The sequence below is a fragment of the Theropithecus gelada genome, unplaced genomic scaffold, assembly GCF_003255815.1.
Source record: "Theropithecus gelada isolate Dixy unplaced genomic scaffold, Tgel_1.0 HiC_scaffold_15884, whole genome shotgun sequence".
Classification (NCBI taxonomy): domain Eukaryota; kingdom Metazoa; phylum Chordata; class Mammalia; order Primates; family Cercopithecidae; genus Theropithecus; species Theropithecus gelada.
In genome coordinates this window covers 2,401,666-2,420,009 of record NW_020257641.1, presented here as the reverse complement: position 1 = coordinate 2,420,009, position 18,344 = coordinate 2,401,666, and the positions used below count along the sequence as shown (strand labels likewise).

The 18,344-nt window shown below is 42.9% G+C and overlaps 1 protein-coding gene across 1 annotated transcript in view; it reads right to left on the bottom strand.

Annotated features, from left to right (window-relative positions):
- The window catches only part of LOC112617152 (cilia- and flagella-associated protein 221), a 110,805-nt gene that overhangs the window by 48,629 nt on the left and 43,832 nt on the right, over positions 1 to 18,344 (bottom strand). Inside the window, exons 8-12 of the mRNA XM_025373891.1 lie at positions 9,297 to 9,456; positions 5,891 to 6,011; positions 5,696 to 5,807; positions 5,394 to 5,502; positions 2,223 to 2,310 (exon numbers count right to left, since the gene is read on the bottom strand). Of these exons, the coding sequence (XP_025229676.1) occupies positions 2,223 to 2,310; positions 5,394 to 5,502; positions 5,696 to 5,807; positions 5,891 to 6,011; positions 9,297 to 9,456 (590 nt within the window). The remainder of the gene's footprint in view (positions 1 to 2,222; positions 2,311 to 5,393; positions 5,503 to 5,695; positions 5,808 to 5,890; positions 6,012 to 9,296; positions 9,457 to 18,344) is intronic.

Sequence of the window (18,344 nt, the reverse complement as noted above, 5' to 3'; positions counted from 1 at the left end):
GTTGGGTAACTTCAAAAACCAGCTTGGCTCTTAAGTACACTGTTTATAAAAATTTTAAAGGATTTATTTGGAAAAAATCTATTCTGATCATCACATTAACACCCTATTCAGAAATAAGAGAGGCATGCTATTGTCACCAGGGTGGCAAGCTGCCTAGCTCTGATTAGCACATATTAGGAAGTTGAGTTTGAGACTGAGCACATTAAGTTCAAAGTACAAATTTCATGGGGAGACCCAGATCCCCACCAGCATTAAGAGTAAAATAAAATAGGCAATTTAAAGAAGGGACTGGCAAATAGATCATTAGCTAGAATAATGACAAGGGAGATTTATTATATCTTTACTAAGACACTGCTGATTTGATGATGATGAGTAAAAGCTCATCATCCTTGAGGGCTGTGCCATCCCACTCTGAGGCCAGCTCCTTCCTTCCCCCACCATTGCTCCTCTTGGTTTCCACCATATACCTGGGGTGGAACTCCTCCAGGAGTTCCATGCCACTGGGTCACCTGCCAGGACTCAGCTCTCAGATGAAATCCCCTGGACACACAGAATGGGGTCCCTGAGACACTTGATCTCCCATAGTCCAAGGTGTCTGGGCTGCCTGCTCATCCTCCTTGCCCCACGAGCCATGCTTAAGATGGGACTGCTCCTTGGCTGATACTGCCCGCAGCCACAGCCTCAATGCCCACAGTGACTGATCTGGGCATGTCTGTGCCCACTTCACCTTTAAAAAGGTTAGAAAACAGCATTCCACTGTGGGGTTGACTGAAAATACTTGATGTTTTGTTTTTAAGAGAGCATGCAAAGAATCTGAACACGTGGAACTAAATTTAAATGCACATCTTATATGTGATTTTTCTAAATGCAAAGATTTACCAATGTAATGATTTTATATTCTTTTGTTTGTCTTATGAAAAATGAAGAAAAATAAGAAATTTATTTAAATATCTAGTTGGACTCCAACTCTAGAAAGAAAAGTACATTCTCTATGTGAAACATATTCATATCTGACAAGAAATGTTTTTCCCCAATCCCTTCCAGCCACTGCTGCCAAGTCAGTCTACCTGAATCTCGCATTCCCCGGCTCAAAAATCTGTGTTATGGGTTGAATTGTGTCCCTTCGAAATTCCTATGTTGAAGCCTTAACCCCCAGAACTCAGCATGTGATGGTATTTAGAAATGGAGTCTTTAAAGAAGTGACCGAGTTAAAATGGGGCTGTTAGAGTGGGTCTTAATCCAGTATGACTGCTGTCCTTATATGAGAGATTAGCACACAGACACAGAGGACCACACGAAGGTATGAGGAGAAGGTGGCCACCGATAAGCCAAGGAGAGAGATCCGGAACGGATCCTTCACTCATGGCTCTCAGAAGGAATCAAACGTGCTGAGAACTTGATTTTGGACTTCCAGCCTCCAGAACTATGAGAAAATAAATTTTTGTTGTTTTAAGCCACCCAGTCGGTGGTACTTTGTTATGTCCAACCTGAGCCAATTCATATAATGTGTGATCGTTCTGCAAGTCCTACCAATTAAATTCAGACACAGAGCCCCAGCCGACTCCTGTCTCCTCTGGCCCATGTGTATCTTGTGTTTTAGCCACTGTGGACTTGTCCTCAGTGTTCTCTGCAGCTGCTGTGTAGGTAACAACCATCTTCAAAGCATGGTGAGGCCATGGGTGCTGCACAGTCCCCAGTTCCCATCCCTGAACCTACAGGTGCTACTTTGGAACCTCAGGTGTGGTGCCCTCAGACCAGTTTCCCTTTTCTGCTCGGCCCCTTTGAGGGACTCTGACTTGGGACTATCATTTGCATCTGTCTCTGATGTGGGTCCTGGTTACCAACTTTGGGTCTCTTTTGTCTTCACGCTTTGCAGATCATGGGACAGGGGACCCCGACTCAAAACTCCCACTCGAATTTGAGTCATTTCCTCCATGTGAATGCCTTTGTCCTCTTTACTACTTTTAAAAAAATTATACAAGGTCTTCCAGGAAGCATCCCAATCAGATGAGTGTTCTCTCCTCTCTGGCTTCTGCATCCCCACAATACTTACTATAGGACACTTATAGCCAGTCTTGATTTATGGTTGACAATTTACTTGTCATCAGCCTTTCCCACTCCCAACTTAACTGTGGATTTTCCTCCACCTGGCACCTTGCAGATAGTAGGAATTTAAAAACATCTAGTGAAACAAATGATAGCAAATTAGCAGTAACTCTGACCTTATATTTGGCGCATGCTCTTTGCCACTCCTCAGTAAGCTCTTTTTTAAGTTTAAAAGACATAGGATCTTTACCAAGGTGCACCTGCCTGGGGAGGAAAAAAAAAAAAACAACAACGGTGTCCACAACCCGTCAGAATACCAGAGTCAACTTTAGGATGGAATATTTCACTATATTCCAAAACTGAAAAGGAACGCTGAGCTGCTGGAGGAGACACATGGGATACAGAAGCTATAGAGGCTTCAGCAGCATAACTAAGACGAATAATGTGTTCTACAAAATGAAGTTTATCTTAAATATTTATGAGTAACAACACTTGGATGCTCAACCTTCTAAATCATTACGGAAATATAAATCAAAGCCACAACAATACACCCCTTTACACCCACTGGGATGGCTATGATGATGATGATAATAATGGAAAATAACAGGTATTGCTGAGCAAGTGGAGAAACCATAACCCTCATATGTTGCTGGTGGGAATGTAAAATGGTTCAGCCACCATAGAAAACAGTTTGGTGGCACCACAAAAAGTTAAACATAGAGTTACCATATGACCCGGCGATTCCACTCCTAGGGTATGTACCTAAGAGAACTGAAAAGATATGGTCACATAAAAAACTGCATATAAATGTTCATAGCAGCATTATTCATAATACTCAAAAAGTGGAAACTACTGAAATGTCCAGTAACTGATGAATGAATAAGCAAAATGTTGCATATCCAGTCAATGAGATATGATTCAGCCTTAAAAAGGAATGCAGTACTAACACATGCTATGATGTGGATGAATCTTAAAAACATGTTAAGTGGAAGAAGCCAGTCATGACAGAACATGTATTATGTGATTCCCTTTATATGAAATGTCCAGAGTGGGCAAATCCATAGAGACTGAAAGTAGATTGTGGTTGCCAGCGGCTTCAGGGAGTGGGGAGTGGGGAGTGGGGAGTGACTGATAACGGGTATGAGGTTGCTTTTTCTAGTGATGCCTATGTTCTGGAATTGGGTAGTGCTGATGGTCATGCAGCATTGTGGATTTACTAAAAACCTAGGCACAATAAACTTTAAACTGATTAAAATGATGAATTTTATCACAATTTAAATAAATTAATATGCACTGTATTCATCACAAAACCTAGCACATGTCTTAAATAAATAATATTTATGATTTTTAAAGTGGAGGTAGAGAGATGTTCTAGAGAACTGTTTTAGGTTAGAGGAGACTAAAGGGACATGAAAGCTAAATACAAATGGTATGATCTTCGACTGGACCCTGGATACCTCTCTTCAAAAACAAAACAAAAACAAACCAGGTATAGGCCAGGTGTGGTGGCTCACACTTGTAATCCTAGCACTTTGGAGGCCCGGGCTGGTGGAGTGCTTGAGGGCAGCAGTTCAAGACCAGCCTGGGCAACATGGCAAAACCCTGTCTCTATTTTATTTATATAAAATTTAAAATAAATATTTTTAAAAGACTAGGTATAAAGTACATTTTGGGACAACTGGCTAAATTTGCCTATAGACTGATTATTCGATAATATTATTGTATCAGTGTGAAATCTCTTGGAAGTGATTACAATAATGTTGAAGAATGTCTTTGTTCTTAGGAGCTACATGCTGAGGTATTTTGGCGTGAAGCTTCCTGACGTCTGCAATTTATTTGCAAATGGCTAGGGGGAAAAGGTGCATGCAGATATGTGTGTGCATGCGTGTGGAGTGAGGGGAGTGTGTATGTGTCCTAATGTGAACAATTAGTGAACCGAGGTCAAGTATATGTGGGTTTAAGATCTTTCAACATAAAAAGTTGGGAAAAATATTAAAGGAACAACACAGCATTCAGAATGGGATCTGGGATGTGATTTCAGGTCTGATACAGAGACGCATAGAAAGAACAAAAACCCCAGTATTGACAGTGGTCACTGGTCACTGCTGAGTGGTGGCATCACTGTGATTTTTTTTTTCTTCTTTATATGTAAAAAAACATGTTTTCAGGTTTCCTACAGTGATGACCTACCTATTTTTCATAATAGGGAAAAGGTGTTTATAAACATAAAATTTTCAGTTCCTTGGAGTACTTCCCATTAACTGAGGCAGAATCGTAACTATAGACGTAAGCTGAGGCAGAAAGGATTTCTGTTGGAAACAAGGGCCATTTCCCCAGAGACAGGGGACTAGCCCAGTGAGCACCTTCAGAGGGCTTCAGGTGAGGTCACGTTCTCATGTGTCAGGAGGGGTGGAGGCTGGGTCATGGAGAAGGCAGCCTCTCAATGACACTCTCCAAGAGTCTCTTTTTCAGCCCAGTTTACTCTAGGTCAGGCATAGTGGCTCAGACCTGTAATCTCAGCACTTTGGGAGGTCAAGCAGGAGGATACTTGAGCCCAGGGGATCGGGTCTCACCTGGGCAACATAGTGAGACCCTATCTCTAAAAAAAAAAAAACCAGAAAAAAAAATTAACTGGGCGTGGTGGTGTGCATCTGTGCTCCCAGCTACTTGGGAGGCTGAAGTGGGAGGTTCACTTTAGGCTGGGAGGCTGGGGATGCAGCCAGCCATGATGTGACACTGCACTCCAGCCAGGGTGACAGAGTGACACCCTTTCTCAAAAAAAAAAAAAATTTACTTTTCAGCTAAATATGTACATGTGCATATGCTTGGTCTGATCTGGTTAAAAAAAAATCGTGAAAAAGTTTCCAGTTTGGGCACAGAAGCACAAGAATTCTCACATCTCAGTTTTAAAACCTCCATCAGGAACCCCCCAGAGCCTCACCCCACTGGGCTACCCAGAAGGCATCTGGGGCACACAGCCCAAGGCACAGGGGCTCCTGGTTGAGGTAGAGGATGAGGGGAGTGTGATTTGGGGTGACCAAGGCACCCAGATCTGTCCTGGGCTGAGGGGTGCCAGCAGAGTGGCCAGCAGGAGCAGGGAGCATCTCCCACAATTCACTCCGGTCCTGCCACTGGTCACATTTAGGAAACAGCGTGGTTTGGTCACATATATTTATTCCTAATAGAAACTTCCTACTGAAGTGGAAGGACCACTGGCAGAGAAACAATCATTAAATTCTCCAAAGTACCTAAAACGTTATTACATTTTACTGTCTCTCATTTATAAAAGATCATCATCTAAAAACAACTGTACTGTCACTTGATACAAATAATTGCTCAATATTTACCACTTAAGATGATTTTCCATCTCATCGTGAATGTCCTGTCTGACTTTCTGTTCAAAGAGTGCCTCCTTCATCTGTCTCGTTTTTGAAATTTCAGTGCCCTGGTCCAAAACTGAAGGCAGGAGCAGACAATGTTTATACCAGTAATCAGATTAAAGTCATGTGCAGAGAGAAAAACACATTTCTAATGGCGAGGCATAACAGCAATCTAACCGAATTTTGTTTTTCATAGGTAATCAGTATGACAAGCAGTAACTCTTTCACATTCGGCTCAGGGGCTGCTTTATGGCCAATCAACTGGTTACCTTCTCTTAATTCTTTAATCTTCAATTTTCCTGGTTCTTGGTTTAAAACAGTTGCCACAGCAAATGGATTCGATAAATCTACTGGAAATCTGAGGTTCTGGTACTCAATTTCCTAAGAGACCAAATCAATAGGGAAATCAATTACTCTGCCATTCTGTCACCCTTTCATCACACTGAGGACAAGGCCCACCATACCTTCACCTTCTGAGGCTGCAGCTTCGCTGGTGGTCGGTGAAAATTTATATGCATCATTGCTTTTTCTGGAGGAAGGTTTACCTTCTTAGAAAGAGTATTGAACCTTTCAAACTCTTCTAATCTATAGGTTTAAACAAATGTTAAATTAGTAAATAAGTCATTAACTCAAGGTTCCTAATTTTGTATGTTCCTTCTGATACCACCACAACTTGAAGTCCCTTATTATATCTAAACTGAAAATAAACGTGTGCCTCAACAGTGGTCTACTAAAATAAATGTGATGTTAGTGTATTAGAGTATAATCAGAGATATCAAAAGAGCCCACCAATGGTTGTTTTGCCTTACAATCTTTTTTTTTTTTTTTCTGAGACAGAGTCTCACTCTGTCATCAGGCTGGAGTGCAGTGGCACGATCACGGCTCTCTGCAACCTCTCCCTCCCGAGTTCAAGCGATTCTCCTGGCTCAGCCTCCCGAGTGCTTGGGACTACAGGCGTGCACCACCACGCCCAGCTAATATTTGTATTTTTAGTAGAGACGGGGTTTCACCATGTTGGCCAGGATGGTCTCCATCTCTTGACCTTGTGATCCGCCCACCTCTGCCTCCCAAAGTGCTGGGGTTGCATTGCTTTACATTCTTACAGAACATACTGACTGAAAACGTGACATGCTGAAAAATGCTCTCAAGGTATAGCATAATCTATTTCCAGCCTGTTGGTTTTCAATAGCTAGATTTATTACATTAAAAAAAAATCTTACCTTGATTTATCTTCCTAGTAAAAGAATGATTATGCAATTGTTTGTAGCAAGATATTTCAAAAAGAGATTCAGATTAATGTTTGGGTTCTTTTCTGTAATTAGAAACTGACTTTGGACATGGGTAGTTAGAGACAGTGCAGCTAATAGCCTGCAGAAGCTATTCAGGTTATCTATTATGAGATGCAGTAAAACTGTGTTCTATTCAGAAACGCTACCTATGAAGCATTTCGTTTTTTCTTTTTTAGAAATTGTTTTTATCTTAATAGTTATATTTTTCCGCAACACAAGACAAAGTTATGATTTTGAAAATAACCATTTTTAAATTTATTTGTTCAGGACCAATTTGGCATAATAGTTTAGGCGAAGCATTTCTTTAAGCATCCACGTGTGAACACTTGTTTTATAGGATAAACACTTGTTTTCCGTGACCATACAAAAATAAGATAAAAATAGGTGAACATTCACTCACTCTGACGGTTAATATGTATTTGCTGAGCACCCACTGAACAGGCCTGGTTGCACTGTATGGAACTTATGTTAGCAACCTCAAATTTAACGTCTCTCATGTAAGAGCATGCACAACCCAGGGCATGGGAGAACCTGTCCCTTGGTGAGACTCACACCCACCAACATGCTCTGATGTGCAGGGTGAGGTGCTTAGCCAGGTAGCGAACTGAGGTTCAGCATCCCCATCTCAGTGGAGCCTTGACACCACTTCTGCTGTTAAATACTGGGGAGCAACTAAACCTGGGGATGTTAAAAAGCAGCCTCCTAAACAGTATCCTCAACGTTGATGATGGAAATGAAGAGGTCTAAGAAAATGATAAATCAGTTACATGTGGAATTTGGCAGTGCCAAATTTAGACATGAGTAAGTCTATCACACACTCTATAATGAAGTGAAGAAAGCAATCTATGAAAATTTCAGAGAACACTACAGCCAGTATTTTTTCCTGTTCAGAAACTACAGCCAGTTTTTTTTTCCCTTCATGGTAGAATTTATATGTTATAATATTATTTGCAGTTCTGACAGACATGCAGATCTTAAGACATAGTCCTTGAAAATGTCAAGAGGATACTAAATAAGATACTAACATAGTAATTTAGAAATAGCGTGAGCCTGCATCTGTATGGTGCTTCTGTCATACAGTGCTGTTGTGCATGTAAAAACACAGCTATGGAAGGAAATACAAATAAAAATCGCACTCATACGATGTCTTTAAGAAAGTCATTTGAGTATTGTAGCACCTGATGTGAAGTGGCAAACACCATTTTGCTCACCTGGTTATTTGCCACCAGAAAAATCAGTAGTTTTAAAATCTGTGTTCTGTTCTACTTGTTTGTTGCCTGAGTGATTTTATTTCAATGACGGTTATTTGCAGGATTTGGGTTCAGCAGGCCACACTAATACCCTACAGCTGACTCAGGCTGCTTCGAATTTTTAGGAAGAAAAATCATGATATAAATATCTAAGATATCATGGAGTGAGTTCATATTTTGGTATAAGGTTGCTACTCCACTTGTAATATGCTTAACGATGTTAATATGTGATGAGTATCCATGTGCAAAGAAGAGGAAAAGCAAGATATTTCCCTATCATTTTCAAAATAATTGTCAGAATCTTCTAAGATTAGTATTTATACTGTGACAACTTTTTTTTTTTGAGACGATGTCTTACTCTGGCACACAGGCTGGAGTGCAGTGGCGTGATCTCAGCTCACTGCAATCTCTGCCTCCCGCGTTCAAGCAATTCTCCTGCTTCAGCCTCCCAAGTAGCTGGGATTACAGACACGTGGCCACGCCCAGGTAATTTTTGCATTTTTAGTAGAGACAGGGTTTCACCATGTTGGCCAGGCTGGTCTTGAAAGCCTGACCTCAGGTGATCCGCCCGCCTCAGCCTCCCAAAGTGCTGGGATTACAGGTGTGAGTCACCACGCCCAGCAACTTTTAATTTTTATAAAAATCATGGGTATAAGAAAAAATCATGATGTTAACCAGAGGTACTGCGATGTAAAAGTACAAGCTCATATTCAAATGGAAATGGAAGTTCGGAAAGGATTTGTTTTGAAGTACAACTTAATCCCACTTCACATCTTCACTAGTCTGATGGTGCTTTGAAAAACCTCCTGTGTTTTCCAAACATTTCTGTTTTTCAGACATTTCTGTCTCTGCCTCATGTGAAATCACTTGTAATATGACTTATTTTGGTCTCTTGAGGTTGTGGCCCATTTCCCACTGAGCTTTGCAATAGGCACTGCAAACATCAGGGACTCAGTTAATTGAAATACTATATGGAAACCTTAAAAACACTTATGTTGTTCCAGCCCTATTGTACAAATTTTTGAATAGGCAATAAGACATGCATATGGTAAACAATTCAAACAGTGCATCAGTAGTAATCAGTGAAAAAACGTGTCCCTCAAAAATCCCTTTTTCTTGTTTCTTCCCTTCTTGTCAGAAGCAACTCCAGGAACCAGCATAGATATGTTCTATATTTCTGTTATGTTTTAAAGTATATTTTATGTTGGCTCATCATTTTAAATACACTTTTGAGGACATTCTTTTACAAGAAAGACAGAATGGAAGAAAGGAAGACTTGGATTTTCGAGAAAGGGTTAAGAATAAACAAAAACACTGCAAAGATGCCATACGGTAAGGCCACATTGGGATAGCATGTTCCGGTGAAGACACATTCGTACGGTTGAGAGTTGAATTGTGAAATCCATAACTGCATTTTTATTTGTGCAGTCCCATACTGGAAGGGTGTAAACTTAACAGTCACAGTCATCTTCCCATTAGCCGGAATTATTCCTGAGAGGAAAGAAATGAGAAAATGTGATACCCTTTCTTCTTGCCAAGTCCAGTCACAGAGGCTGACACACACACGAATACAGCTGACTCTCTGACAACGCGGAGGTTAGGGGCGCTGACTCCCCACACAGTTGAAAACCCACACATAACTGTTGGCTTCCCAAACACTTAACTACTAGTCTACCGTTGACCAGAAGCCTTAATGATAACATAAGCAGTCAATTAACACACATTATATATGTTGTACGTATTATTTACTATAAACCAGAAAAAAGAACATGTTATTATGGAAATGATCAGGAAGAGAAAATATATTTGTTATTCCTTAAGTGGAAGTGGATCATCACAAAGGTCTTCATTTTCTTTGTCTTCATGTTGAATAGGCTGAGGAGGAGGGAGAGGAGGGATTGATCTTGCTGTCTCAAGGGTGGTAGAGGGAGAAGAGGTGGAAGCAGAGGCAGACACACTCAGTTTGACTTTTATTGAAAAAAAATCTGAATATAAGTGGGCCCATGCAGTTCAAACCCATGCTGTTGAAGGGCCAACTGGACATTCTTCCCATGCTAAGCACAAGTACAGTATTTCCATTATCCTTATGTAGCTTTTTCATTAAATACGTGTGAATCAACTTCTGCATGTTTACATTGATCTTATTTATTAATTACTACATTCATCCTTTACAATAATTATTTGATTGCATCACTTCTACAAATATATACATATCAGTCTGCATTAGTGATTCAGACATGAACTCCCAGAACTATCATCTGTCCGCAAATTACCAGATGTCAATATTAATGCTATAAGCAACAGGAAAAGCTAGGAACACACATACAAGTTTGTGTCCAAACAATTCACTTCTTTTTTTGTATAATTTGATTCTTTCTTTTCAAATCTTTAGGATGGACTGCTATTCTCCCCAGAGTCAAATATCACACCATGCCTAATCCTTTTGTATCTCTGGTGCCGACAGGGGTTGGAACATAGTAAGTGCTTGGAACATAGTAAGTGCTAACAAATGTGGAGAGAAAAAGAGAAGAAAGGGAGGATCAATTTTATTTATTTATTTATTTATTTACTTACTGACTTGCTTATTGCTGTCCCCAACTAGAATGTAAACTGGAGGACAAATGTTCTCTCTGACTTCCAATGAAGGCTCTTAGGTTTGCTCTCTAGATGAGACCACCTGCTCCTGTGCATCTGGTCCTCCCACCGTCCCTGCGGAGGCCTTGCACAGTCCCCTATACACGTCCTCCTTTACATTCATCTGCTTCCTGAATCTTGTGCGACCCTCCCTTCTCTCTGTGCCCAACCACATGGGCCTTTCCTTCACCCATTCATGTGCTTATTGAGTGCTTACTGTGTGTCAGGCACTGTTTAAGGCACTAGAGTTAGAGCAATAAACAAAACAAATCCCAGATCTCACAGTTTACATTCTAGTTGGGGACAGCAAAACATAAACAAATGAACATAAAATACAAAGTCAAGACATGAATACCAACAGGGCATGGGGAAGCAAGTGGGTGGAAAGGAAAGGCCCCCCTTGTGAGAAGAGGTGGGAGCAGGGGTATGAGAAGGAAAGAGCCTTGGCTCTAATCTCTTATCATTGGCTCCTGCTGGCTCTGCACTCTGCACTGGCTCGGCACTTGCAATTCCCTAGGCCTGAAGAGCTCTCTCCAGATTTTCTTTTAGCTTCATCCTACTCCCGGAAATTACTGCATTTACCATCTGCCTTCTCCTAGTTAGAGTGTAAATTTTAGGAAAGCAGGCACCTGCTCATTACTGCATTCCCAGCTCAATAAATTCGTGTTGAATGAGTGAATGAACCCAAACTTAAAAGCCTATATCAACCTACATATTACACCAAACTATCCATGCCTCTCCCTCCACAGGAACCTTCTGTCAGCCCTACTGAACTCGCGTACCCTTAATGTGTTACCTTTCAAAGTTTCCCTGTCTCCCAACTAGATATCAAGTTCATAAGGCAGACACCAGCCCCATAGCTTTCATATCTTCCTGGATCCCCAGCACAGTGCTTCAGAAACAGGTCTTCATCAAGTTCCTGAGAGCAGAAGTCAAACTCTTTCAGTGATACTCACTAGTGACCCTAGAATCCACTGCAGGGAGGAGGGAATCAGCTAAAGACCCGGGGTCCACCAGCCAACCTAAGACCAGCTGGAGACAAACTGTGACTCTCCATCATGTGTGGGGCTTCAATACTTTGACCACCCACTTGGTCAGAAAATAGCCCCCTTTAGCCCATAAATTGATCTGGGGCTCTAAAATAAGAACATTCTATTGCTTCTGCTCTAGCTCATTAACTTAAAAAATAAGGACAAGCTCTGGAAGCAAGGATTAATGTTTGCCTTGACTTGGCTGATTTATTTTTAAGTGCTGCCGGCTCAGACCTAATACATAAAGCACACTGTGAAGGTGTAGTCTAGGCAACCAGAGTACACTGCTTTTTCCATTAACAGGGAGCAGCGGATCATCAAATGTTAGCAGCTGTAAAAGGCGTGCCAAGGAGTTACTGCTTACTGCTCAGCCAAAACTAAAAGTGCGACAAAGGAGAATATGTTTCACGCTTTTAAAGTGAGAAGGGTACCCCCACCCCCAACAATGACTATCTCCTTAAGAAAAGCCCAGGCCGGGCGCGGTGGCTCAGGCCTGTAATCCCAGCACTTTGGGAGGCCGAGATGGGAGGATCACGAGGTCAGGAGGTCGAGACCATCCTGGCTAACACGGTGAAACCCTGTCTCTACTAAAAAATACAAAAAACTAGCCGGGCGCGGTGGCGGGCGCCTGTAGTCCCAGCTACTCAGGAGGCTGAGGCAGGAGAATGGCGTGACCCCGGGAGGCGGAGCTTGCAGTGAGCTGAGATCCGGCCACTGCACTCCAGCCTGGGCAACAGAGCGAGACTCCGTCTCAAAACAAAAAAAAAAAGAAAAGACAAGCCCAAATTGCTCTTTTACACTTCAGGCCAATTTCATTGGGTCAGTTTCAGATCACCACCCTTAACATAACCAGGGGTAATGTTGAATCACAGGACATGGAGGGTGGTGAGCAGAGACAGAGAGAAGAGGAAAAAACTCAGAAATCAACTGAAGGCTAAGAACACCCTAGTTGATCAATATGATGGGTATCATAAGAAAAAGTAACAGTACTGAAAAATAATATAATGGTAAATACCACCGTGTCTTCACCTGGACTACGATTATACAAAGCATGTGCATTAACATGAAAAGTTATTGAAAGGAGATGGAAAAACAAAAGCACATTACTTGTTATGGCAGTGAGGCCCAGGATGGGGAACATTAAAAAAAATTTCTTCCTTCCCATGTCCAGACAGTGTTACTACAACATTGTACTAGCACCGTAAAATTATTTAATTTTAAAATAATTTTTTCTTCAGAGATCTCAAAAAGTACAGATCACTCTCCCTAAATTGTCATAGAGCCGTTCAATCCACACAGTGTTCCTGAGGCAGAAAAGGTTCTGGAGACACAAGGAACCTAAGGCCGATTCACGCTGACCTCCTAGAACTAAATCAGAAGGAAAACCCCAACTCTCCGCACCTAAGTAACCAAAGGACTGGAGGCTACTCCCTTTGTAATTTTTCTGCATGGCAGATGGAAAATGGAAAGTATCTCTGATTGATTGCAGAAAGCAACCAAAGCATAGGAGTCTAAGTTTGTAACTTCACTTCAGGCTCCGACTGGTGGTCACTACTTCATTTACACAGGGTGTACATCAAGTAACCAATGGGAAACCTCTAGAGGGTATTTAAACCCCAGGAAATTCTATAACACAGCTCTTGAGCCCCTATACTCGCTGGCTCCCATCCTGTGGAGTATACTTTTGTTTTCAGTACATTTCTGCTTTTGTTGCCTCATTCTTTCCTTGCTTTGTGCATTTTGTCCAATTCCTTGTTCAAAGTGCCAAGAACCCGGACACCCTGTACTGGTGACGTTGTAAATATTGGTTTTAATATTCCAAGATTTAGGGTTCCTCTAGCTGGGTGACTTTGGGTAAACTACTTGATCTCTCAAAGCTAATGTTGGGAAATTAATAGCTATTTAGCTTTAAAATCATCCACATTCTAACCATGCTTTCGATTCACTGGATTACAGAAGGGAGGGCGACCATCCCACTCACAGTGGCCACACTCCCCAGCCCCTGCTGCTGCCCAGGGAGTGTGGGCGAGAGAGAGGCCCCAGCACCACACACACCCTTACTTAGTCCTTGCTTGATTATACATGAACTGTGTAACTCAGCTTGGCTGCCTTAGCTGAGGCTCAGTTTTCTCATCTGTAAAACTGGACAAGGCTTGAAGGAGAAAATAATGTACAGGGTCTGGGATAATGCTTGGCACATAGTGTGTGTCCTATAAATGTGGCCTTCCCAATCCTTATGCTAAATAAAATAAGTAACAATTTATTGTGTATTAAATTGTCATTAAAATATCAGAAAGAAGAAATATTTCCTTGAAAAACTTACACTTGACCCGTTTGAGTTCTTACACAGGAAGAGGCAATTGCCTCACGATGCCAAATCACTGGGATGAGCGTCCCAAAGCACCAGGTCTTCCTTTTGCTCCACAAAAGTGCCAAGTGCAGGCAATCTACAGCTCAGAAGACAAGGACTCAGTGGCCTCTACAAAGTGTAGTTTAAAACACAGGCCTGGAGACTTATCGTGAAGAGGTGAAAGAGAAGCCCCGAGGGCTTTTGGATACCGGTTCATGTCTAAATTTCCCAGGAAGAACAACTCCTGCTTAGCCACAGCAGATGAAGACACGTGTGGTGCACATACTGAGACGCTAACAATCCCCGGAACTTATTTTAATCTTTTATTCCTTTCTCCCTCCAGTAAGCTTTTTTGACTGGAACTAGACATAAGTGGTAAAATCAAGTCTTTCGGAATCTACTGACTTTCTATTTCATCCCTGTACATCAAATATCCAAAGTGCAGACCTTGGCAGCAAGACCAGACAACCTGAGGGCTATGCCTGTGCTGATGGGGGGATGTGGAGAAGGAGTCTAAGTAGAGGATGCTGGGGGCGTTAAGCCAGGCCAGGAATTCCCTTTCCATCAAGTATATAAGCTGCTGGCCAGGAGCAATGCGTGCAGCACACAGGCACTGGTGTCTAACATTACAGAGACGGCACCCGTGGAGGGCAAGACAAACTGGAGGGGCTTCAGAACCTGCTCCAGGAGCTGTAGGAAGTGGAGCGCACCCCCAACCACCCACTGCTGGAGCCCATTCACTCACCATCTATCCCTTACCATCTCCAAGGTCACCACCCATCTGAGCCAACCTCAGCTCCTTCCTGCGCCCACCTTGTGCTACTCCAACCCTCCTTCCCCTCAGGAGCCAAAGAGACCTTTTAAAATATGCGTCAGGCCATGCCACCCTCCGCTTCAAACAGGAGACTCCCACCCTGTTCAGAAGCCAATCCTAACACCCACCCTCCTTGAACCCCTTCCGGCCTCTCCAATAGGCCTCGCACACTCCTCCCCTTGCTCACACACCCTGTACACAATGGGCTCTCATCTTTCCCTTGAATGTAGCCATTGCCGAGCCTGTTCCAGCCTTGCAGCCCTGTGTGGGTTGCCTCCTCTGCTTGAAACCCTCTTCCCAAGTCTGGTGCCTTTTTTTAACTGGGTCTAAGCCGACATGACTTTTCCTCCAAGAGGCTCTTCCCGATCACCCAGTCGAGAGCAGTCGTCTGGTCACATCATCATGTCTTTATTTTTCTCACCACCATTTTTACTCTGGACAACGTCTTTTGTTTGCAGGCCTGCATCTCTGCCCCCATTGGCATCTCTGCTCCAACACAGCAGGGACCAGGTCTGTCTTGCTCTCTGCAGTACCCAATGCCTATACCAGTGTCTGATGCCCAGCAGGCGCTTGGTAGTTACTTATGGAATGAACGGACGGATGAAGAATGTAAGACCACAGGGAGCGGGGGAGCCCTGCAGAAACCAAGCGCAGAGCATTTCTGGCAAAAGATGGTGAAGAAAAGCTTCAGCTCAACTACCCTTCTTTGAAATCACAAAACAATAAGGAAAAGAAGGATAAAAATGGTAAGGAAAAAAATATATTAAATAGGAAAGTGGCTATAATCCTGAAGCACAATAGAAAGCACGACTACCAACTCCTGTAAACTGAAACATGGGAGCATGCCGAGAACCAAGAGGTGTAGATTTCCCCTAAAGTAAGAGTCACAGCCCTGGAAAAGTCTCCAACTACTCTTTGGTTAAGGTGACAAAATGTAGGAGTACGGCTGGGCCTTGAACAGGGACAGAGGTAAAGGAGACCAAACCCTGGCATCACAGACCAGCAGGGGAGGGGCTGGAGAAGCAGCTATGCTGCCACACCATGCCCGCTGTCCGTGACCTTGGACCCAGTTCAGAAGGTGCTGAAAGTGACCTGGTAGGGAGAAAGGAGAGTCATCACCACTGCACAGCAGTACACAGCACAGGTGACTCTCCTGGGAGCCACCAGCCCTCGTGACCACTGAGCAGAGATGGGAGACATTCTCTCAGAGGGCTTGAACACACAGACTGTGGGGCTGGGTTCCCTGCATTGCAACCCCAGCTCTGCTGCTTCCCAACTGTGTGCCTTTATGCAACCTGCATAACACTCCGTGCCTCACCTTCCTCATCAGCGAAGTGGACAGAATAATAGAATCCACTTCATAAGAGTTGTTGGGGTATTAAATGAGTTTATGCATCCAGAGTAGTGTCTGGCACATGGTAAGCATGATGTAAGCATTAGCTCTTCAAATTATTATCGCTCTTCCACATTATTCTTTTGCTGGTGGCAGGCTCTACTCAACATTAAGCAGAGTGCTGAATAGAACACCACAGGTGCTGTACATGTAAACTGCAAAATTAAAAATTAATACTTTTTGAAGGAGGAGAGGAACAGAAACAAAATCACATAAAGAATACACATGATGACTGGGTGCGGTGGCTCACACCTGTAATCCCAGCACTTTGGGAGGCCAAGGAGGGTGGATCACGAGGTCAGGAGTTCAAGACTAGCCTGAACAATATGGTAAAACCCCATCTCTACTAAAAATACAACAATAACAACAACAAAATTAGCCGGGTGTGGTGGGGGGTGCCTATAGTCCCAGCCACTCAGGAGGCTGAGGCAGGAGGATCACTTGAACCCGGGAGGCAGAGGTTGCAGTGAGCCAAGATTACGCCACTGCACTCCAGCCTGGTGACAGAGCGAGACTCTGTTTCAAAAAAATACACATGATAAGAGGACAACCTCAGGACACAGGTTGTTCACCAGAGTCTTAAAGAAAACAGACAGTATGGCCTTGTCACAGGAACAGTCAACAGAATTCAAGGAAGCAATGTAAGAACACACTCGAAGGAGACGAAAAGAGAACTGGTAGAGCTCAGGAAATGCATGGAAAAAGGAACCATATGATATGGTTTGGATGTTTGTCCCCTGCAAATCTCATGTTGAAATGTGATTCCCGTTGTTGGAGGTGGGGCCTGGTGGAAGGTGTTGGGTCATGTGGGTGGATCCCTTATGAATGGCTGAGCACCATCTCTTGCTGATGAGTGAGTTCTTGCCGTGAGTTCACATCAGAGCTGGTGTTTAAAGAACCTGCACCTCCCCACCTCTCTCTTGCTCCCTCTCTCACCATCTGATACTGTCTGCTCTCCTTTTGCCTTCTGACATAGTTAGAAGCTTCCTGAGGCCTCACTAGGAGCAGATGCCAGCACCATGCTTCCTGTACATCCTGCAGACCCAATTAAACCTCTTTTTTAAAAAATAAATTACCAAGCTTCAGATATTCCTTTATAGCAACACACAGACTAACACAGGCACTGAGGTGGAAACTTCAGCAAAAGAACAACAATAAACACGCACTCATATATATACATCACACTCATGTAAATACCACATATGTGCACACACATACACACACACACTGAAAACACAGGTAAGGATGTGGCAGGTAGGAATGGGAAATCCACACAAAATGAAGTTATTTTAAAGCAGATAATAGATACTGAAGGCAAAGGAGAACCAATATACACACATAATTGGTATTCCTGAGGAAGAGAACAAAGCAAATAGAACATGAAAACATTCAAGGTTTTACGAGTTGAAATATTTCCCAAAATAACAAAAGTCATTTTTCTCCAGATCAAAAGGACATGCCACGTTCCAGGGGACAAAAATGATGCAGAAAAACACCAATACATATCCTGGTGAATTGCTTAACCTCAAGACTAAAAATAAAATTTCTGAGGGCATCCAGAATTCACCTTCGATGGGGAACAACTCAGCCCAGCCTCCAAATTCCTAGCAAAGCCAAAGCCGGGGACAATCAGCAAGGTCCACCAAGTTCTGAGACAGACCAAGTTGGAAACCAAGACTGTTATACCTCACCAGGTTGTCTTTCAAGATTGCAGACAGCAGAGAGACACTGTCAAACATGCGGGCACTCAGGCATGCGGCCCCAGGAGCCTCTGGTTAACATGCCACTAGGTGACAGCATCCAGACAGCCAGAAAAACCCAAGTGAAGAATTTGGGAATGTAGAGAACATGGAATGAAGAATAGAGGTGAAATCTGTGGCTCCATTTCAATAGAAACTAAAGAGCTACGGCATTCATGGTCACAAAAGAGAATATAAATGCTATAGACAACATAGAAGGGTACGACAAAGCCGGGAGTTCCAAGAGGGAAGGGAGAGAGTGCACGCATGCTGTTCCCGTTTTCCACGGCCAAGATTCCAGTTGAAGATGAGGCACACAGATGAAGAAGACAGTGGCCCTGACCTCTTAACGCTCTCATGATCTCTTTTCTTAATTTCAGCAACAAATTTTAGGAATGAATATTGCATATACCAAGGA